The sequence below is a fragment of the Mastigoproctus giganteus genome, chromosome 4, assembly GCF_048544385.1.
Source record: "Mastigoproctus giganteus isolate SK-2022 chromosome 4, ASM4854438v1, whole genome shotgun sequence".
In the NCBI taxonomy this organism is placed as follows: Eukaryota; Metazoa; Arthropoda; class Arachnida; order Uropygi; family Thelyphonidae; genus Mastigoproctus; species Mastigoproctus giganteus.
Genome location: NC_143578.1, coordinates 67,375,730 through 67,400,692, shown reverse-complemented (window position 1 = coordinate 67,400,692; position 24,963 = coordinate 67,375,730). Strand labels below are relative to the sequence as shown.

General features: G+C 35.7%; 1 protein-coding gene across 1 annotated transcript in view; it reads left to right on the top strand.

The window, feature by feature from the left end:
• The window catches only part of Ipo9 (Importin 9), a 358,080-nt gene that overhangs the window by 29,330 nt on the left and 303,787 nt on the right, over positions 1-24,963 (top strand). Inside the window, exons 4-5 of the mRNA XM_090372279.1 lie at positions 10,697-10,785; positions 23,769-23,855. Of these exons, the coding sequence (XP_090228405.1) occupies positions 10,697-10,785; positions 23,769-23,855 (176 nt within the window). The remainder of the gene's footprint in view (positions 1-10,696; positions 10,786-23,768; positions 23,856-24,963) is intronic.

Here is a 24,963-nt window from a genome sequence, read left to right as displayed (position 1 = left end):
AAGCCCCTGACTGCTGAATACGGTCGACCTGCCAACCCACACTGGACCAGCGTGGCAGATTATGGTCCATTTCCATCAGCATGAATTGTTGAGGAGGCTTCCATCCTGCAGTGGGTTGATAATGGCTGCACTTGACCTTTTTTTTTTTTTTTTTTTTTAACACCTCTATGTCGAGGTGCCGTCGATATTTGATAATTGTTAATATTGTTTCTGTTAATTCTTTTTTTAATAAACTGAAATTTAAAATGTTTTTTGCATTTTTCATAATGAATATATCTGCGTTTATTTATTATACTTTTTTTTATCATTATAAGGCCATTATATTATTAATTATATTAACATTAATGATATCCATTTTTTTGCAAATAACTTGGAGTACAAAAACAAGTGTAAGTACCATTTCATATTTAGAATGTTACTTTTATGAAAAAAATCATGGTAGTGGTCCGTGGGATTCAAAATTGTGTTTAGTGGTCCGCGAGGTTTGAAAAGTTGGCGACTGTGGATCTAGAGGATATAAACTATTGTGACAAAGAAATTTGCAACTTTGGACCATAGCTATTTACACGAAGTAAACTCTATGATCTTGTGATAATTTTAAATCTACCCAAAGGGCTGTAGAGCTTTTAGAGTCAAGACTGAAATCCAAGAATCTGTTAGCCCAGGGAATAGTCTTTTTATGGTATAGACATCATGAAAAAGAACTGGTTCTCCATTTTTTCAAAGAAAGCTCAGTGATATATTACAACATCATTCCTGCAGTTATGAACTTTTTGGAATTTTCTACCAGTCTAAAGAGTGGAGACCATTTATTGACTCATAAAAGCAAAGTCTCAAAGGAGCTTCCATTCATAATAGAAACAAGTGTGCATCGATTTCTGTAGCCTACTCAGCACACACTTCAAAGAAAACTACAAAAATGTTAAGCATCTTTTGAAAAAAGATTCAGTATAAGGATCATGGTTGCATGGAGATTTTAAAGTTGTTTGTCTGCTACTCAGCCAATAAATTTGTTACATAAAAATGCCCTGCTTTCTGTGGTAGTGGGATAAAATAAACTTTATTTTTATACTTTGGACAGCCACATGGTCAGAAGAGGTTAGAAGATAGAATACAAGAAGCAGCACCATGTATAGTAGTGAAGTGAATGCAATTCTGTATCCTCTCACCTGACCACTTGGCTCCAGATAGACTTTAATTTGGAAAGGAAAGTGTGGCCACCTAGATAGTCTCTGTTGTTGTTGTTATTATGGAAGTTTCTGGCACAAGGGCTACTTAGGCCATATTGTGCCTAACCAAAGGTAGTGAAGTTATATGTGATAACTTCTCTGGGAGCAGTTAAAGATAGTCTCTGACACCAGGTTCAGAGAATATTAAATCAAACCATTAATAGATTGAAACAAAGTTCTATTACCCCACTGCATATAAAAGAAAACCTAACGAAGGGGAAATTATTTCAAGTTTGCTTTCACTAAATTTCCATCACTTAAATATGAAAAATCAAAGCAGTATTTTTTGTTGGACCCTGAATTTGTAAGCTGCTACTCAGGACTGGATTTACGCATAAGCTAGACAAGCTACAGCTTAGGGCCTCATATTACAATGGGGGCCTCGCATCAGTATATAAAAAATAAATAATTTATAAATAATGAACATCATTATACAAAAAAATGAAAATTATTGTTGTTATATAGACTTTTTACTTGCCGTTGATTTCCATTTCTCCATTTGGGCTTCAGACTGCTGCAGTCGAACAGTCTGTCTGTATTGTTGGGACTGTTCAGGTTTGAGTAAAAGTTGACTTCTTCATTGTGACCACAGTTCCTGGTTTAGACTTCTACTTCCTGGATTGGACTTCTGCTCATTTTGAATCTTCATGGTGGACCTACAAGTGTCAATTGGGTCATTGGGGATCATCACAACCTTGTGTTGGGACTTCATAGTGTCAGATACCTTCATAGTATTGCATTGCATTGCATTGCATATCATATTGCATTGTGACATGAACATTACATTGCAAATGAATTAACTCTCTACAAGGGAATCTGAGATAATTGAACATCAATACTGTTCAGTGGTACAACATTGTAATTAGCTTGCTGGGTTTCTGGGAAAGCTAGCTGGGTTGTTGTAACATGGTTTTAGGAGCATTGGCAGCTAAGGCCATATTGCTTCGTGTATATTGTCTGTAAATTGGGTGTGTTCTGTGGTTGATTTTCTATTTACTGGACGAAAAACCCAAGTTTCCGGAAGAAAAAAACATGCTACCCTTGCCTGAGGCCAGCTAACTCAGCCAAGTTGTGAAAAAGACCCATAAAAATTTCACACGTCATTGGCGGGACTCAAACTCGGGTCTTTTCCACCCAGTGTGGGAAGACAGCGATTCTACCAATTGTGCTACCCAGGGCCGGATTTACATATAATCTAAACAAGCAACAGTTTAGGACCTCACATTACAAGTGGTCTTGCTCCATCTTAAAAATCCTTTTTTTAATATGGCACAGGTGAACTGTAAGAGAAGGGCCTCATACATGTTATAGCTTAGGGCCACAACAAGTTTAAATCCTGCTCTGCTGCTACTAGTATTTGAAGAATCCATGAGAGAAAGTAGTGTTAGGTTTAAGTTTAAAAATCCTCAGTTCTGCCTAGACACAATAGGAAGGATTAAATGATGAGAGCCTTGTAAATCAACTTGGCTCTTGAGAGACTGGTCAAGGCTCATGGGGTAATTTTTCTTAGCATGTGGTTTTTTTTTTTTTTTTTTTTTTTAACAGGGATGGGATATACTTGAATAGAAAGTATGCAGGAATATTTAATGATGTAATCAAATCATCATTAGGTGAGTTGGAAAATTGCTAGCTTGGTAGGGGGGGGATATACAGATTAATATGTTAATAGTAGTTGCAGAAAGAGTTGAAAGTGACTCTTCTACAGCTTCTTTTTGGAAATGAGTAGCCTGTAGTGCAAGATGACAAAGATTCCACGGCCTGCTGGGGTTCCTCTTGGGACAAGCAATTACATCGGATGTATTAGGGTTATTAGAAGCAAAATTGGGTCATATACTTGTTCATACAGTAATGCTAGGAATATAGTAAACAAATTGGATCAATTTGAAGTGCTGAATTACCCCACACATGCCTACCAACCAGTCTTTACAGCTTGAATAATCATAATTATTATTGTTGTGATATAGGTAGGATCACTTCCATAAAATTGGAAGTGATCTCACTTTTTATAGTGTTGAATAGTATGGAAATGTCCATAATGGCACTGTGCAGTAAAGACTGATATGCTGTGATCAAATCCTGGTCTTAACTGCAGGAAACAACTGTCTTGGTATTTCCTTTTATCTAAACTTCATTGTTGGAATGATTCTCTTTAGTAGAATATTCTAAGTATATTTAAAGCTAACACCTGACAATCTGACTCAAACTGTATGTACTGTGATGTCAGTTCAGTTATAGGCTCTCTCTGTCATGCCAGAGAGAGATCAGAAGCAATTGGCAATGCATGAGATTTAACTTTACTAAAGCTGTTTAACTTTCTACACAGTGGGTACACTTAAAACCACTTCTGTTTGTCTCCATTCTCATTGTTTATAGATGACTTTTTGATGACTTAATCTCCTTCAGGAATTGTTAGTTCCATTCTGTAAGTTTATATGCTTACTATCTATTTTCATTAGCATTTTTCATTTGTGTTTTCTATTCTGATTGAAAAGTGGAAATATATTGTATAAACATTCAGCAATAATTAACCGACATGCCATCTAATCATATTAGTATTTGATTACTATTGATACCTGTGGAGCTTCTTGGCACTTTAATAAGATACCGGCTTTGTAGGTGGCCAGTCATAATCACTCTGAGTGCTTCTGAGAGTATATTGTAATTTTTTTAAATAAAGGACACTTGATGTGGTAATGAACTACTGAGCATGGAAGGCATAAAACCTGACATAGCAGTTTTACTTAAACTGTATTCGAATATAACTTTTAATGTAAAACAAGTTTGGCATTCAGTAACCAGCTTAGCTCCATTTCATTGTTAACAGAAAGCACTCCAAAACACTTCTTTTTTTTCCTTTCTCTCCTTTCTTTCTTATACTATCTATCTTTAGAGGTAGGTATATGTAATTTCATGTCAGACAGTCTAAGCATATATGGCAGTTAATGCATTTTATTTGTATACTAGTAAAAACAGGTGAGTAAAATGTCATTTATATAATGACCAAGATGAACTTCACAGATGCAAAAACCTTTCTGGGAAAGCTTTTTAAATGGAAAAAAAAATATATGTTAACTGACAAGTATCTTTCAAAAGAAAAATAAGTTAGGTCAAGACATTCAATTTGCACAGCAATAAAATTCAGCTGCCAGATTTTATCAGATGCCGTTAGTTCATATTTGTTGCTTAGAAATCAAAATGGTTGATACTTTATAGATAGCAGAGACTAAATCACCTTCCAATGCACAAAGAATTATTATGCAACACATGGAAAGCATCTACAAATTCACCATCAATTTTTGTATGGATTAAGAATTTAAATAAATGAAAAGTTTAGGATATATGAATGTAGCCAAACAACTGGCATTTAATCACCAGAACAGTCAAGCACGTTAGGAGAGTGTTTTTAGGGCCCTCAAAAATCTCTTGCATGTACTAATCTATGCCCTTGAGAAATTTTGTTTGCGATTTCATAAGTATCTCCTTGCATATAAAATCAGTTAATTCAGAAGCTTTAATGGAACTATCAGCTGTGGAAGCATCAATATTAAATTCATTTTTCATTTGTTAGAGTGGACCATCAACAGTAATAAACATCTGACAGTACAGTTCTCAGGGTTGCTATTTGGTAGTCTAAACTGCTAATGGAGCTGATATTCAGGTCCCACTTGTTAGTTAAATAGGGGGTGAATTTTGGCAAAGTCCAGTCAACCTACAACCAGATCATCTGTTTGCACTTTCACAATGGTGGGGCTTGAGTAACTATGGGTATAATCCCATATGCAAGGTCAAAAATACAGTGGTGCCTCAATTTACGATATTCAGACTTTCACTAACTGACAGAAAGTTTAAACATGGATTATTGCACAGGTTCCAAGCCACTTCAGTTCAGTTTGTCTACAACGTGGCATGTTGTTCAGTTGCGGTTTGCAAAATCTCTTATTTTTAATAGTTTAAATAAATTTATAGTGTTTTCGAAAATAATTTTTATAAATATGGGCCCCGGGAAGAAAAATGATCAGTACGGTGATAAAAGAAAGTTAAAGATAATCAGAAAAGTGTTAAATTTAAAAAAGTAAATTAAAAATTATTCAAAGCACTTGAAAAGGGTGAATGTACAGCTGATATCACTAAATGTTTAGGTTTAGCGATGGACCACAGTTCATACTGTGTTTGATTATACCGGGGTTCGAGCCCGTCACCACCAAATACGGAGGATGTGGAAAAGTCAGGGAATGACCACCGCATATTCCCGGAGCAATATGGCCTTAGTTGCTAATGCTCCTAAAAACCAAATAATAACAACAACATCATACTGTGTTGTTAAATAAAGGGGGAAAAAAGTTGGCCAAAGTTAGTTCTGGAAAGACTAAAATAATTCACAAACATGCTGATATTGCAATTAAAATGAAGTCAGAATTATCTTTGTGGATTCAAAGAAAGCATATATGAGGCAGACTACTTATCAAGTTAACTAGTGAGAAAGTCAGAGTCGTTTTCTCTAGACTTAAAGAGCAGCAACTAGCGATTAATGTGGAGTTAGCAGAGGTTGGTTTCACAGATATACAAGTAGGACATGTGTTAAAATGAAGATACATTGTGGTAAAGCATTTTCAGCTGGTAAACAGAAAGCTGATAAGTGTGTGACAGGTTTTGGTGATTTTATGAAGGAAAACATGTACTCATCTCACCAGGTATTTAACCTTGATGGAACTGGATTGTTTTGGGGGGAAAAATGCCTAAAAGAACTTACAGTAAGATGAGAAAAAATTATCAGGATATAAAGCCTCAAAAGACAGATTTACTCTGATGGTTGGATGAAGTGTTTCTGGGGATTTTAAAATGAAACCACTTATTTTATCATTCTGAAAACCCTAGAGCATTAAAGAACTTCAATAAGGCACATCTCCTTGTAATTTTTAAGAGCAATTGAAATGCATGGGTCACTAGTTTGATTTTTGATAACTGGTTTGAAAATTATTTTACACCGACTGTGGAAAGATATCTTAAGAGCAAAAACTTAGCACAAAAAAGCCATCTTAGTTCTGGACAATGCTCCTGCTAATGGGAAACATCTTACTCTGCATGGTTTTATCAAAATTAAGTTCCTTACAGCAAATATTACTTCTCTGGTCCAGCCTAAATCAAAATGTCATTACTAACCTCAAGCAAAAATACCACAAGCTAATTTTTAGGCAATGCTTTCATGCTACTGATAGGGAAGACAAACCTACCCTCAAAGAATTCTGAAAATCTTATAACATAAAAAATGCTGTAAATAATGTTGCAGAAGTTTGGGAGGATATGAGCAGTAAATGTTTGGCATCAGGATGGAAAAATCTGTGACCTGACATTTCTACAGATTTTGAAGAATTACAGCCAGAGGAAGAGAAGAGACAGGAACAAGAAGAAATTCTGCAGCTTGGTGAAAATCTGTCTGCAGGTAACAGCTGAAGATGGTATAAGCTTATGGGCTCTTTCTTCCAACTTGTCTAAGGAAGAAATAAAAGCCATTGATGAAGTTATATCTGAATCAGAGCAAGTTCCACAGCATGAGTCAAAATTAACAGCAGAAAATATTAGAAAGGTCATTACAGTAGCAGAGCAATTAAAGACAATACCTGGAGAAATAGATTTACTCCAGGATATGGTTTGCTTTGTCAACCAATATTTGTGAATGCTGCAGTGGAACCTTACATGGTTATTTTGCACGAGCTGTAAAACTCAAGCAGACCAACTTGGATTCTTATTTCAAGAAGACTGTTACTTCAGTCATAGAGGAGCAACAGCCTCAGTCTTCAACATCAAATTGATATTTCTTGATTCGACTGGGGTTCGAGCCCGTGCTCACTAAATATGGAGGATGCGGAAAGGTCAGGGAATGACCACCGCATATTCCCGGAGCAATATGGCCTTAGTTGCTAATGCTCCTAAAAATCAAATAACAAACAAAATGATATAATTTATTATTTAAAATTTCATTACTTTTCACTGCAAAATCACACTTTTTTTTTAATTTCTGAGCTTCCATGAACCCGTAGTTGAATACTAAGGACCCCTGATTACTCAATTACGAGGGTTTCAAGGTAAGAGATGTTTTTCTGGAACCAATTAATTCATAAGTTGAGGCATTACTGTATTGCATTTAGTATATTGGAGGTGAGGTGACCTGCCAGGTCTGAACCAACGTAAGAAATGGCTATGGTATTATGTCCATATTGCACAGAGAAATGACTAACCCTTTGAGTTATCAGGCAGCACTAGGTGATAGGTAACTTTCCACCAGGTGCAGTACCACCACTTTGCTTATTGGAGACTTGAAGCGATGAAAACCTTAGTCTCTAGTCAAAACTCAGCACTGCCCCATTTCTTCTGTCATGACATATGGTTTGTCTTTTGATGTGACTGGCATAATTTGAAGATTTCAGTATTTCTTACATTTTGAGTGTATCTTTAAAAATTTTTACAGGCTGGCAACTAGATAGTTCACTGCATTGGAACTATCGTAATTCTCCAGGAGTCATCTGGATCAGCTAGCATGTAATTCACTGCCTGTATTCTGCCAACTTGTAACTGAAGGGAGTCCAAGTCATGTGTATGCTAGGGGGCACTGCCGTGGCCACATGATGTCGTGTAACTGAGTATATTATTGTTGTGTGTATTCTGCATCCTAAAATTTCATCAGTTCATACATGTTCTAACTTTTATCTCATCTGTATCAAAATATGTAACCAAACTAATGGAACAGACTTATTTGCAAAAAGATCTAAACCTCTCAAAAACTTTCAGATTCATTTTGCAAATATATATGATTTCATTTCTATTCTCAGCAGTGTCCATTCTACTTACATTATGCCAGACCTTTCCTTACTTTTTCTAAGAATTGCAATTATGATATCAGTTGTCTCAATTACCATTCATCTCAGTTGCCCTGATTATTTAATTATTTCCTCTATAATTGCTTTTGCTTCAAACATGTATGTCTTCTGATATTCCTTGGTAGAGACTTCCTAATCTGGAATTTCTTCTCTGACCTTCTCTGGCTTAAAATGTTTACCTCATTCTGTTAAATTCACCTGTTACTTCTATCATTCTTGTTACTCCACAAATTGCTCAGAATGTTTTGACTTCCTTTCTTTGAAATTAAACTTTTTCTGATATCACTGCAAAAGTTTGATTATTATCCTTTGGGATCTTTAATATTCACAGCTTCATTTTAAATTTCCAGCTGTTAAGAGATGCTAATGTTTTTTTTCTTATTGTGAATGATCATGGACAGTTTTTTTCATATAGGGAAAACTTGTAGGTTGCCTGGAGTGCCGATGATGGATGCAAGAACACCTAGCGTGAAGCATAAGAAAGCATTCTTTCACCAGGGTGCCATTTCCTGGTTCACCTATGGTACCATTTGCTGTAAGCTGGTGTATCACTACCCCTGCTAATGATCTCACATATAATACTAGATAATAATAGATAATCCTATCCACAAAACTAACAGTGTTGATCTTTTCTTCACCAACAACCTGTCAAAGTAAATGGTTAATGTTCACAATTCTCTAAGTAACTTAAATAACAGCTTGGTAATAGTCTCTTTCTCCCATGACCATTCTCAGCTGTGTCCTTTGGTACTACAAAATGCAAAATGAGGTGATCTGTGTGATTTCTATTCCCTTTTTTCCTTGGTTGGATTTTTTAAACTTTTCCAATCCTAATGATTTTTCAGATTGTGTGGTGGAAATTATTCTTGTCAGACTGAAATACTTTGTTTCTCATTCCACCTAAAATCTCATCCTTCTTCTAAAAACCTAGCTTTTCTTAAGGTTGTTTAAGATACGAATGTAACGATATGCTGTATTCTTATCTTAAAGTTTACATAAGAATAATTCATATTAGATTGTATTTGTATCTTCAGTTTCATTTTCTACCTGTACTAAAGTTTGCAACACTTGTAAAAAAAGTGAACCAACTAAAACTCAATTTTGAACAAGCTAAGCACAGGAACCTCTGGTGAAAGCTGTTAGCCATAATTTCTGTTCGTCTATACTTTCTGTACCCCTGTTACAACCTGATGGTTCAATTGCAGTTAAAGATAAAGCTGACTTACTAGGCATTCTACTTTTTCTCTTTTGCTTGCATCTTAGTAAATCATTTCCTACCATGCCAAACACAATTGCACTCAGTGCTGCCTGTGGCCTTCTGACAGAAATGTAGTGCCAAGAAGTTTCCCAGTCCTAACAACATTTCTTTATTTATTCTCAATACCTGTGCTATTTAGTGTCACCTTTTTACACTCTTATTCTGCTGGTAATGAATCCCTCCATTCCAGTTATTGTCTCATTGCTCTTACTTCTACTCTTTCCATGCTTACTAAGGACAAGTTTTCAGCTAAGGCCATCCATAGCTTTAGCTGAAAACTTTGTTTCATTTACTGATATGTGTCTAACTTTTCTTTAATTTTTGATAAATGATCCACTTCAAGGTGCATTTTGCTTTATATGGGATATTTCTAATAGTCATTTTAAATCAATTTCTTAATATCCATAATGTTTTAAATCAATTCTTAATATCCATAATGTTTTAAATCAATATTCTCCCTAGTCACATTTGGTTCATACAGGTCAGTGTATGAACCAAAAGTGTAAAGGGTCAAGATTCTACCACTGTAAGATATTGTTTGGCATATTGACACTAGAAGTTTGACTTCAATAATTCAAACTTTTTAAGTTTAACTATAAAAATAAATGACAATCACAGTAGAATTTTTTGGTTCTTTGATCCATTGTAATTCAATACAGTGCTACTCCTGCATATCTGAAGACTGTCTAACCAACTGTTGGAACTGCTTCTTTCCTTATATAAAAGATGCAATAAATTTATATAAAAAAATTGGCTGATTTTCCATGGAGAAGGTTGGAAATAACAGTTTTCTATATTAGTATTTTGCGCTTTTATTGTGTTTGTTTGCTCAGTAAGTACTGTTATTTGCTATATCTTTAATAGAGAAACCAAAGATCAGACTTCTATTGAAGAATATCTAATGCTTTGAGTAACTATTGGCAGTGTGGTTGGAGACTGGTAAAGTGTCATGTCATTTGTGGCCTGGAAGCCATGTGTATCTATCAACAGTTCAAAATTGAATTGGATGCAGTGATTCTGCAGTTCACTTGAATTGCTAGAATCACCGATCTATTTGGCATTCCCCCCCCCCTGCCATTTAATGTTTTTTTTTTACAATTTATTTGTGTGTGTGTGTGTGTGTGTTGCAGTAAAAACAGAGTTCAGCACAGTATTACATTATGTAACAACAGATTAGGCAATGCTACTATTGATAAGATTGTTCTACCAAAATCCAGCAGTGGTCTAGCCTCTATTGCCCCTGCCCCCCTAACATTGCCAGATTTGAGAGTTTGCATTGTACATTTTATGTCACAAGTTTTAACAGCTTTCTCTGTCTCTTTCTCTTATTTCAGAATTTTCTCGTGATGTAGCAGATAGTCAGATGCCACAGGTAGCTCCTGTTGTCCTACCAGAAATGTACAAAATTTTTACAGAAGCAGAGGTACGGTTTCTTTCCATTAATGTTTAACTACATGACAAAAAGATCTGCAGGAAGGTGTATGTATTTTGTACTGTTTTACTAATCCTGACTTTAACTTCAAGTGGATGCATCTAGAAATTTTATGCAATGGTTGCACAGAACATTTTAAGTATAAGCTTTAGCTTCATATTTTATAAGAGTATTTTTGAATATAAGGCAAGAATTATTTAAGATTGTATGCTTTATAATGTTAAAATAAAGAATGACATTACATTGGAAGCAACAAATACAAGTAGCTTTTTTTCAATGATCATAAGGGAAAAAATAATTTCATTAACAGAAATTCACTTTTATGAACAGTTGCATGACAAGTAATGTTTCAACTAAACCACACATTTCATATTCATTTTCAACACAATTAGTGATGCAGATTGAAACTAAAACAATACTGAGGAATGCTAAATATCATGTTAATGTCATTGAAATAGTATTCATCAACACATTTATAATTTTATTTTGGTACCACTGTGTGCAGCACTGTTCCTACTTTACATATTATAGCTATCCTTCACTGATTGCGTATATTATATTTTAACTTAATATATTATATTAAGAACCTTCCGTGACTGATAGAATCAAGGATTGGAAAGTTGGAGTGCGGGGTTATATTTTTGAAATTTCAAGATACAGCAGACTCTCGATTTAATGGGACACTTCAAGACTCCAAATTTAAAAAAAATCAACCAAAAATCATAAAATTCAAATAACTAGAATAGGTATAAACAGATGTTTTGCGAGTTGGAAATAAGCACCAAGAAGCGGTGTTATAAGTTGTCATTGGGAGATTAATGTACCTATTATTTTATTGTCTTGCAACCCCCCTGTCTTCACACCTGCCGCTCAAAAAAAAAAAGAAAAAAAAAGAGAAATGTTTAGTTTGTTTTAGTGCGTCGTGTTGATTGTTGGTTCCACTGCATTGCAAAAAGGCAAATTTTGTTTCATTATTTATGTCAGGGATGTCAATTTTTTTTATAGTAAATATATATACATATATATATATATATATATATATATATATATGAAATATGAAAACGAAGAAGTGGAAGGAAAAAATGAAGAAGTGGAAGGGAAAAAAAAAAAATTAGGAAAAACAGTACGTGTATCTGAATGCGCCAAGCAGCAAAACAGGATACATGTATATAAATAAGTGTTACAAATGAAAGTAAAATAAAATAAAAATAAATATAGATGGAGAAGTTATTAATCACAAAATGCCAAGCCTAGTTGAAGAGAAAAAAGAGAGAGAATGTTAAGAACCTATAAAAAAAAAAATCATTAAGTAGAATTAAGTCTGAATTAATGCCGAATAAGAAAATTACCCTCCCCTCTGTTTTTCTTTCAGCTTTTGTACATATGATTAGCCTGTTAATTCGGCATTAATTCAGACTTAATTCTGCTTAATGATTTTTTTTTTTTTTTTTTTAATAGGTTCTTAACATTCTTTCTCTCTTTTTTCTCTTCAACTAGGCTTGGCATTTTGTGATTAATAACTTCTCCATCTATTTTTATTTTATTTTACTTTCATTTGTGACACACACACACACACACACACACATATATATATTTTATTTATTTTTTTTTGTTTAGAAATCGCAAAAATGATGGGCAAACACAAAAGAGTTGTTGTGCTTTCAGTTAAACAAAGACTTGAAATTATTCAAAAGTTTGAAAACGGTGCATCCTTTAAATCTTTAATGAACCATTATAATGTTGGTGATCAAACCATATGCAACATCGTAAAAAAATAAAGGGAAGCATCGTATTGTACCCGCGAGTAGTATGTGGTAAGTTTTTTTTTTTTTTTTTGATACAGTAAGTCCCTGACTTAAGCAACTACGGATTTACGTAAATTTTTTTTCGCTTTTTTTTTTTTTTTTTTTTTTTAGGATTGTAAAATTTAAAACAAACAAAAAAAATATATAATAATACGCAATCAATAACGATGATCACGGCACGCACAGATTGCACAAGTGCGATACGGAGTAACAAACAAAAAAAATAGGAAAGAAGATTCTTACAATTTTTTATGGTTTTTTTATATGGCTGAAAATTTCAGTGAAGGGAATTCCAGCTATCGGTATTTTTGCAAAAGCAATAAGATCGAGTTTACTACCTGTTTATAATTAGATGCAGAAACAGAAAAGCACAATAACACGGAAAGTGCATTTTGTTTTTATTGTTTTATGGTAGTGATCTCCAGAAACGTGCTTTAGTAAAATGTGAGCTCATGCAGGGTGATAATAGTAAGTTTTTGCCTTAACCCTGTGAAGTTCTTTACAGAAAATTTCATTTTGACAGTTATCATGGTGCTGACTAAGAGAATTACAGCGGTACTAGTAAATCTATCAAGAAAAGGAAAGCGATCAATTTGGATCAGAAAATTAAACTAATAAGAATGTATGAAAATGGTCAAAGATGAACAAGTATCGTGCTTAATTCAGATTTGTGAATAATAATATAGTAGCAATATGTTATTAGTCATTCCCAAGTACGTAAAACTTGACGAAGTAAGAAGTTACACCTTACGTTACTATTACTTATACTGAGGACTTCTGTATTTTTGGATTAACCGGGAAATCGATTATCTGGGATTTGTTTTTTACCATCTGTCCCGGAAAATCAAGGGTCTACTGTATACAGAAAATTAAGTTTAAATATCTTTAAAGAGGGAGGAAAAAATTTGATTTCAAGATAGTTTAAACACGAGTTGGCGGTTAATGGATTTCCCTATTACTTTAGAAGAAGTAGAAAGTGCAATGGGATGATAACTGGATGGGAAGGATTTGACCCCCTTTTTGGTAACTAGCTAATTTTTTCCTTGTAAAGAATGTCTTGTGTCCTTAAGAAAGAATTATTTATTTTTTTAATTCTCTAGAGAACTTTGTAGTTAGATACTTCTGTACAAGTATCTAACTACAAAGATACTTCTGTACAAGGGTCGGAAAACCGCTAGTCTTGGGGGATACAAGGACTAATAGATTAACAATAGCCACTGGCAGAGGTGAAAGCGATTCTTGCACTGCTTCTATTGAAATGAGCAGCAGCCTGGAAAACAAGATGCAGGATATTTCAGAGATTGCTGGGAGTCATCGTGGAACAAGTAAACACATGGGTTGTATTAGGGCAGCTAAGAATAAGAACAGGTGCATGTATACTTGCATGTACACCAATGCTAGGAGTTTGGTAAATAAATTTGATGAATTTGAGGTATTGCTCAAAACATCAAAGGCAGATATTGTTGGGATATCAGAGACGTGGTGTCACACATATAAGGAATGCAGAACTGGAATTTGGGGAATACAATGTGTATAGAAAGGATAGACAGGACAGGAGGGGTGGAGGGGTTATGCTATTAGTTAAGAAACACATAAAAACCAAGGAAGTTAAGCCAGTCGACGTCGATGGACAGGGCAGTGTCGAGTCAGTTTGGTGTGACATAAGCATAGGGAAATCAAAATTGAGAGTAGGAGTGTGCTATAGGCCTAATGACTCTGATGAGTATAATAAGATACTGTACAGGGAATAGAGTGGGCCAGTAAATCAGAGTGTCTTATAATGGGGGATTTTAATTTCCCACATATTGACTGGAATTTGTGGGTTGGTCACTCACACATTAGCAAGGCTTTTGTGGATTTATTGGATGATTGTTTTCTACATCAGCATGTTCATGAGGCAACTAGAGGGAGCAATACTCTTGATCTGATTATCAGTAGTGATTCTTCATGCATTAAGAATCTGCAGATAAAGGAACCACTAGGTGGCAGTGATCACAGTGTGCTGAAGTGGGATTTACTCAAGGAGGTAACTACCATCAGAGGTAAAGGGAAGGGTTTCATAAAGGCGACTATGATGGTCTGAGACAGTATTTAAATTCTATACAGTGGGACCAACTAATGATGTTACCAACAGCAAATTCAAAATGGGAAGCATTCAATGAACTAATCTTGGATGCTACCAGGCTTTCCTTACCAACTAAGAACTATTGTTCAAGGTTCAGGCCTAAATGGATGTCAGATGAACTAATGAGACATATGGCAGAGAAGAAAAATGCATGGGATACATACAAATTAATGGGTGACATGGAAGCCTGTGATAGATATAAGTTGGTCTGTAACCAAGTCACAAAGGAGATTAGGCAGGCAAAGGCAGATTATGAGAAATGCTTGGCAAAGGATGCAAAGAAAAACAGAAAAGAGTTCTTTACCTATTTAAACTCAAGAAGGAAAGGGATGAATCAGATTGGTCCACTGAATATTGATGGTTCAACAGTTGAGGATCCTGTTCAGGTGGCTAACAATCTAAACAAGTATTTTGCATCTACATTCACACATGAGGAGTTATTCAGGAAGGGGAATGTCGTAGGTGAAGTAAACATTGGCAGTGAGCTAGATGATTTTGTAATAACAGAGGAAAGGGGAGGAGAAATTTTTGAGGATAAACATAAAAAGACACCTGGGGTGGATGGGATCTATCCAGTTATATTAAAGGAGGCAGCAAAGGAAGTAAGCAAACCCCTAGCCAAAATTATGAGAGCTTCTTTGGACTCCGGGGAGATACCCATAGACTGGAGATGTGCAAATGTAACCCCAATTCACAAAGGAGGATCAAAGGCTGACACAAGTAATTATAGACTTGATAGTTTAACTTCTGTTCCAGGAAAATTAATGGAGGCACTGGTTAAAGAAGCACTGCAGGATCATCTAGACAAGAATTCAGTTATAGCTCAGACACAGCATGGTTTTGTTAAGGGAAGGGCTTGGCTGACCAATTTGATTGGATACTATGATGTAGTCACAAAAGAACTGGATGCAGGGAATAACTTTGATATTATATATTTGGATCTTGAAAGGCTTTTGATACTGTTCCACATTGAAGACTGCTGCACAAATTGGAGCAGTGTGGCATTGGAGGCAAATTGCTGCTATCTATAAAGGGAAGGCTTTCTATAAAGGGAAGTGGCAGAAGACAGAGAGTGGTAATCAATGGACACTGCTCAACGTGGACTAATGTTATTAGTGGAGTTCCTCAGGGTTCAGTGTTGGATCCGTTGTTGTTTTCTGTATTTATAAATGATATTGATGATGGTATATCAAGCTTAATGTTCAAGTTTGCAGACGATACAAAGGTTGGCTGGGTTGTTAAGGTTACTACCGATGCTATCTATGCTGCTGCAACAGGATCTGGAAAGGTTGAGCAGATGGGCTGAGAGGTGGCAAATGAAGTTTAACATTGACAAATGTAAAGTACTACATATGGGAAACAGTAACCCCAGAGCAACGTATCAACTCTACAGTACTACACTGACAGTGGTAGAGAATGAAAAGGACCTGGGGGTGTAATTGTGCAGGCGGATATGAAGTTCTCTGAGCAGTGCAGACGAGCTGCAAGAGTAGCTCATGGTGTCTTGTCAATGATATACAGGAATTTCCCTAGCAGGGATAGGGAGGTGATTATTCCCTTATATAAGGCAATGGTCAGGCCACACCTTGAGTACTGTGTACAGGTCTAGAGGCCTCATTTCAAGAAGGATGTAGAGCTGCTGGAACGAGTACAGAGAAGGGCAATAAGATTAGTGAATCGAACAAAGGGTTGCTCTTACGAAGAAAGGCTTAAGTTTTGCAAATTACATTCGGAGACTAGCACCGGCGAGGTGATTTTATAGAGGTATATAAGGCCTTGAATGGTTTGAGCATGCTCAATGCTGATGGGATTCTTCCTCTTGCTCAGAATAATCACCTGAGAGGGCATAAATTCAAATTGAGGAAAGACAGATGTAGGATAGATGTGCGGAAATTTGCCTTTAGCCAGCGGGTAGTTGGTTGGTGGAACAGACTTCCATCACTTGTTGTTGAAGTTGATAGCCTAAACAAATTTAAGGCTCAGCTGACAGGTATTTTGAACGAAACGGAGGTGTGAAATGGGAGTGGTGTTTTTTTTTTTTTTGTCTGATGCTGAATAAGCTTGCTTTCTTGCATCATATGCCTCTACTAATGCTAAAGTAGATAAGAAAATGTATGTATTTCTTAAATACTGAAGTATGTTTTTTTTGCTTGATAAACTATATTGTATGACGCATTGTGTCATACAATAAAGTTTATCAAAAAAAAAATATATATATATATATCCAGCTGAATAGAGTAAACAGGCAGGCAGAAAAGCCCATAATGTCCTATTGGTGTTTATCAAATGTTATTCTGTAGATATAAGGAGGTCATAATCCCACTGTATAAGGCAATTGTAAGACCACATTTTGAATACTGTGTTCAAATATGGAGACCTCATCTGAAAAAAGACATTGCGCTTCTTGAAAGGGTCCAAAGAGAGGCAACTCAAATGGTGAGGTCGGCAAAAAGGTGACCATATGAGGAATGGCTCTGATTATATGGGTTACAGAGCTTGGCAACCAGGCACATGAGAGGCAACTTGATTGGGGTTTATAAGGCTCTCAGAGGAATTCGTAAAATGAATGAAGGTGGAATTTTCACTGTTATAAAGAATTCCAGAACCAGGGGCCATAAGTTCAAATTACAGGGATTGAGGTTTAGATTAGATTGTAGGAAGTTTTCTTTTAGCCATTGTGTCACTGGAACAGGGCCCTCTCAGGTAGTTGAGGCTGACAGTTTGATTAATTCAAAGGTCAACTGGATAGTCAACTCAAAGGTCTCCTCTAAGGTGTCTAGTTTCCAAGCTGCACAACCACATCTTCGAAGTCTTCTTATATGGATGCCCTTTTTCCGATCTCACGAGGCGAGTTACCCATCTCTGGACCCTTTCAAGAAGCTCGATGTCTTTTTAGGCGCAGTCTCCGTACTTGAATACGGTATTCCAAGTGTGGTCTAACAATAGCCTTGTATAATGGGATTATGATGTCCTTATCTCTACTAGCAAATATTCAATAAATCATCAATAGGACACCATGGGCCTTCCCTGCAATCTTGTCTACGATGTTCAGAGAACGTCATGGCTGACCGTATTGTAACACCAAAGCCTCTTTCTTCCACTACTGACTTTAGTTCAAGTGTATAAGTTATTTTGGCTTTGCTGTTCCTCATGTGTAAGACCTTGCATTTTGCTGAATTAAATCTTAGCTGCCACTGTTCTGACCATCCCTGAAGTTTATCTAGGTCAATCTGAAGAAGCTCTGTGTGGCAGTGATCATAACTACTCTACCAATCTTTACATCACCTGCAAATTTAGACGTTATGCCCTCTATCCCTCCATCAATGTCATTTAAGAATATCAAAAACAACAGTAATCCCAATATTGATTCTTGGAGAACCCCACTTCTTACATTAACCCAATCTGAGGAATAACCATTTATCATAACCATCTGCCTCCTGTCCTGAAGCCATCCTGCTATCCATCTGAGCATTTTCCCTATGATTCCAACCTTTTCCGGCTTATAAAGTAACTGTTCACGTGAGACTGAGTCAAATGCTTTGCTGAAATATGAATAAGCAATGTCTAATTATTCCCTAAATCCAGCTCATCAGTGACCCTGTCAAAATAGGTAACCAGATTAGTTAAACATGATTTTCCCTTTACAAAACTATGCTGTGTATCCTTCAGAATTCCATTTCTTTCTAAATGATCTTGAATTCTACCCTTGATCTTTTTCCTCCATGATTTTCCTTACTACTGAAGTTAGACTGACCTGTCAGTAATTTCCCACTATAGTCTTAGAACTGCCTTTATGTATTGGCGATACATTGACACTTTTCCAATCCAATCTGTTATATGTTCTCTGGGTTTTTTTTTTTTTTTTACTTACTTTGACAGGTTGCCAGTGATGCATATGTACTTGTTAATTTAATTATTTTTTTTTGGGCATCATGCTATGGTAATCGGTTGTAGTAAGTTATGTTTAATTCTAAGTTATATTGTTTAATTCTTATAATTTGTCTGTAAAGAAAAATTTTGTAGCCTTGCATGTTAAGGTTTTTATTATGACTTTAATATTGTTTGGGTAGTTATACCTATAGTTTGTGGGGTTTTTTTTTTTTTTTTTTTCTTTTACCAAATTCGTTTTTCTTATAAACATTCACTGATAGCATGCTCCCTTACCTTAATGTTAGCATATTGTAGAAAGTTAATTTACCCCATCATCCACTTCTGATTTAAAACTACTAGGTAATTTTTTTAGTTATCATGCGATTTATTTTCCTTGCAAGTTTCTAATTTTTTTAAACTAACATCATTACTTTGTTGAGAAAGGTTTGGAGATTTGGTTGGCCACATGGAATACATCTCTACTGATGTGATGAAAATGGCAGCATACAGGATTGAGCAAAATGTGTTTATTTTTAAGGAAAAACACTTCTTCATACATGATAGATTAAACAAAACTAACAGCTAACATGTTGAGCTTAGTGGATCAATTTGAGAGAACAGTTAAGAGTTTTAAATCAGCGGTTCCCAAACTGGGGTCCGCAGACCCCTGGGGGGTCCACAAAACTACCCTCTGGAACTGGTCAAATTATTCATTCTGTGTATAGCAAATTGATGATAAATAAAATTATTATATATTTATGTAAAAATAAGAATAAAGTTGAGTTGTTTTAAACACAACTTTGAATTTTCTTTTCAGAAAACCCAGTGTTCACACACACACACACACACACACACACACACACACACACACACACACACACACACACACACACACACACACACACACAGAGAGAGAGAGAGAGAGAGAGAGAGAGAGAGAGAGAGAGAGAGAGAGAGAGAGAGAGAGAGAGAGAGAGAGAGAGAGAGAGAGAGAGAGAGAGAAATATATATATATATATTCACTAATATATATTCACTAATATATATATATATACATATATATTAGTGAAGTTTATTGTATGGTGTCTATCTGGTAGGGAATTAGGTGTAAGTTAGTAAAAGTAAACTAGCTTTAGTCTGGAAGGTCTATATAAAATAATAATGGAAAAAAATAAAAAAAATGATAATAAACAATGAAAATAACATTCTTCCACTTGGTCATTGGTCTGCTACTTCTTCGGGGGCTTTGAGCAGACCGATAGCCAGACTAAAAGAATGTCTCATACCTACCTGTTTCTGTTGTCCCCATTCCAGTTTTGCCTGATTTAATTTTTAATTTTTAGGTGATTGTATAGAAATTAAATGAGAAGTGCTAACAAATGAGAAAAGATAATGTGTTAAATTTAAATTTTCTAAAAATGGTGTCAGAATCAGCAAACTGGGATAGGCGACACAAAGCCCAACGGGTATGTATCAGATTAAATGAGAATAGGTTCCTACTTCCTTCTTGTACTGTGGTGGTCAGACTGAAAAAGAAATCAATTCCTGCCTTCTGGTTGTTTTATGTGTGCTGACTAAATGATAGTGCGCAACCACTCTGTTCATTCACTATGGCATGATGGTGAATTGCTGTAGGCAATATGCCCAATGTCAATGCAAGTTCTAATAGCCTTGAGAGAGTTTTGGATGTTTATTTGAGTTAGTGGGGGGGTGCCTCTGATGGCAGAAGGAGCCTATATGAATGAAATGATGTGTTTATGCAAGTACAAGAAGTGTTAATATGATTAAATACAAGAAGTATGTTAATGAAAAGGTGCATTAATGAAAATATAAGAAAGGCTATCCCCTGGACAAGAGCCAGTATAGCTTTTCTAAGGCATAACAACCCATGTATGTCTGAGGGGATAACTACACACACACACACACACACACACACACACACACACACACACACACACACAGGGGATCTGCAAACTTTTTTCATTTTTTAAGGGATCCGTAGATCTCAGTAGTTTGGGAACCAATTTTTTAGATGAAAGGAAAGGTTATGCAGGCTGACTGTCATTAAGAATGCTGGAGGGGATCGATGAAACTTAGGAAATCTTACCACAAAGTCCAAGGAAGAATTTGTGTAAACCTTTTACAACAGGTAAGGTTGTCTTACAACACAGTAAGGAAGATTTATCAAAGTGACTTGCCTGCATATCCATGTAAAATTCAGCCAGCCACTAATACCAAATACAAAAGAATGGCATGTTTGGTTTGCCACAGAATTCACCACACTCTTCAGGGGCGTTCCTAGGATATGTGGCACCCGGGTGCGGATCGCAATTGGCGCTCCCCCTTTAAAATTTTCTTCATATGTGTATGTGAATTTCAGGTGCCCCTTGAACGTTGGTGCCCGGGTGCAGTGCACCCTTTTCGCCCTTGGGACGGCCTGCCCCTGACACTCTTAGAGAAAGAACCTGGCATTATAAACAAAGTTTAGCATTCTCATGGAGTGTACTTTTCATTTAGATGATTATTTGAATAGGCAAAATGAAGGATTTTGGGCTCTTGAGAATCTACAGATTATTGTTGACAGTCCAAGTGACACTATATTGTGTTTTTCTCTGCATTCAGCATTTTTGGGCCAGTGTTTGTTAAGGGTGACATTTACATCATTAGGCCTGACGTAGCCAAGTGGTTAGAAGTGAGAGTGCAGTAGTATGCACTCTTTGAGTTGACCGGGTTTAAGCCTGTGACTGCTAAATATGATTAATGTTTGTAGTAATGATTTATTATAAACGCCACTGATCCGGTGGTCGTGCCAGAGTATAAACAAGAAATAATCATTAGGAACAATTTTGTGCCTTTTTTGTATGATTATGGCATTGATGTGGATGACAACTGGTTTCAGAGGATGGTGTGAGGCCCATACTGCAGGAGTTGCCATGTAGTTCCTGGATGAAATTTTTGAGAACAGGATGGTTTAGCACCACTACACTGAGATGTAATGCAAAGAATTGCCATTACACCTCAGGGTAGTGGAGTGTAATGCAAAGGATTGACATGTGCTCCATTGTCATATGATTTGAACCCATGTGATTTTTATTTCTGGGGTTGTCAAACAGATAGTGTTCCAGAAGAATCCAGGAATCATTCCTGCACTGAAGAATACAATTGAAGATAATTTTATTGCAACTTCACACCTTGACTCTGACATATTATTGATAAATGTAGAGGATACATTGAACATGTTATGTATTTTCCAACACTGCTAACTATAATTAAAGTATTAATTTCTGTTTCCAAACAGTATATTATGTTTTTCAGACGAATAAAATGGTATTATGAATAAAAAAAGTCAGTCTAATTTTTTTTCTTATATTCATTAATTGTTTAAATCTAGGTAGTTCCTTGTATCGTCCTGTCAAAAAAAGCATAATCAACATACCCAATCCATATTTGGTGGCTCTGACAAAGCCTGATGAATTGTTTCTTTGGAGACCACCACAAAAAGGTCAGCCACAGTTGGCAAAAATGGACTATCATATATTATCCCATATTTCTCTGTGTATTTGAGCTATGAGGGCTGTTTGATAAATTTCTAGGCTAGCATAGGAACTATTTGATTTTGACTTTATGCTATTATTCAATGTAGTCTCATTGTAACCTAGTGCACTTTTTCCAGAATCAGATAGACCTGATTTACGATCCCACTTGCTTTCTTTCCTGGAAGCACACACACACACACACACGTACGTGTGCGACTGCTGTCACCTCATCATCTGATCTAAATTTCCTTCCAGACAAGAGAATATGTGGAAATCTGGTGAGTATGGTGGAGAGAGTGATAATTCTAGCTAGCCTGATTTGATGTGTGAACAGGTGAATTGTCCTGGTGAAGCAAAAGACCCTTTATTAGGTTTTCTGGGCTCTTTGACCAGACTGCATTGCATTATTTATATACTAAGTTAGCATAGTACTATGTGCTTATTATTTTGTCCTTTTAGAAGATAATTTATCATTTAAGCCTTTTGAATCCAGAGAAGATAGATGCCATGACTTTGCATGCCAGTGGTACTGACTTTGCCTTCTTTTGAGATGGAAAATAAACACTCCTCCATTGTTTTGATTGCAGTTTTGTCTTTGGGTGGTAGTGATGAAGCAATGTTTCTTCCATAGTTAATTGGCTAGCCAGAAAATTTAAAATTTATCAGGATCTGCTGATAACAAGAAAAAAGTTGCCTTGAAGTTTTGAACTGAAGATGTTTCTGATTAGGTGTTAAAAGGTGAGGTGTGCTGCCATTGTGCACTTTTCCAAAATCAGGAAGAAAATTTCTTTTTTTAACGTTTGTCATACTTAATTCATACAGTGTTTTGCACCCATCCAATTGACATGCTTCTAGCCTTTATTTCTCTAGCAGTTACTTGCCAATTCTCCATCACCACGTCAGTACATGATTAATGTTTTCTGTAGTGATTCCTGTTTAGATGTCCACTGTGCTTATTTTGCTATGCTTAAATTCAGCCACCAACATTTTTGTGTGTGCATATATAGGAATGATTCTTCCAGTGTACTTACAATGTCTTCATGATTAACCTTGCTCAACAATCCCTTTTTATAAAGATATTTTATTATGGCTTAAACTTTAATGACTTAAAAAAAAAGAAAAAAGTAAGGTTTGAGCTATAACTTTGCATGCATTCATGTAAAGGTTTAAGTTATTGAAAAAAATATATACATCAAACATATCTCTCTTCTATGAAAGATTATAAACTTATTAGCCAGCCCGTGTTTCTTTTCTTATTTTTCAAAGAACTTTATCTTTGTATATTGTTCATTTGAATTATCCCACCACTAATACAAATTTTAGTAATTCTGTTAAGGTATCAATATTCAGTACTCTTTTTTTTATGGGCTCCTAACCTCCTAGCCCCCCCCCCCCCCTTTTGAAACGTTATTATAGTTAATTAAAAACAAAAACTTATTGTGAAATTTTAATGGCTAACTGAAGCTATCCCTAAATTTAAGGTTACTTTGTACTTTTAAATTCTTATGCTGACTTAGTGAGCTTTACTTGATTTTTTAAGTGAATTTTATTCATCCTTGCATCATTTTCTTTAATTTTTTTTATTACCAGCTTAAATAGAGGTACTTTAAATTGATATAGGTATTTTTATTATTTCAGGATTATAGCATTAGAACAAGAGGACGAGCAGTAGAGATATTTGCCACATGTGCCCAAATGATAACCATGATGTCTGATTATAATAAAGTAAGATGAAAACTTTCCTTTATCGTAATTATTACTCTAAGTTTATGATATTTATAAAAGTGAATATTTAAGAGGAATAGAAAATAAATTTGAGTAATATCAGTGACTCTCACTATTAGCAAAACTTGAATTACAGGGAGTTATTAGTGTGTGCAAGATATAGCCTCAGTTTGTATGTAATATGGAGCAAGCTAATTTTGTTACTAAGAGCATCAATCTCATTGTGAAGGTATGTTACCATGATTTCCTTGCTTTTGCACTACCTACTTTAAATAAAAATTTCTGCCCTAGTGAAGAAGTATATTGCCATTTATTTAAAATGTTTGCTGTTCTTCACTCCTCAGGTTTGACTTTTTTTGGATCTCATCGGTGGGAAAGCAAGAACCATGAGTAAGGTCCATAACCCATTGATGAGAAATATCCACAATATGTAAAATGCCTGTGGTATAGAACTTTTAAAAACTTAACAAAATTAGGGCAAAAGACTGTGATATTACAGGGATTATTAAAACATTGTACAGGTAGGCCTGTACAATGTTTGGGGCCTTTTGCTCTTAATCTGCTGAGCTTTTATGGGAAGGGTTTTTGCAAACTCTAGCAGTAAGCTACAGAATCTTGAAATAACTGGGAGTAAAGTGGAGGAGAAACTGTTGAAGATAAACACAAGAAAGGCACCCGGGGTGGATGGGATCTATCCAGTTATATTAAAGGAGGCAGCAAAGGAAATAAGCAAACCCTTAGCCATAATTATGAGAGCTTCCTTGGACTCAGGGGAGGTACCCATAGACTGGAAATGTGCAAATGTGACCCCAATTCACAAAGGAGGATCAAAGGCTGACACAAGTAACTATAGACCTGTGAGCTTAACTTCTGTTCCAGGAAAATTAATGGAGGCACTGGTTAAAGAAGCACTGCAGGATCATTTAGACAAGACTTCAGTTATAGCTCAGACACAGCATGGTTTTGTTAAGGGGAAGTCTTGCCTGACCAACTTGATTGGATACTATGATGCAGTCACAAAAGAACTGGATGCAGGGAATAACTTTGATATTATATACTTGGATCTTAGAAAGGCTTTTGATACTGTTGCACATGGAAGACTGCTACA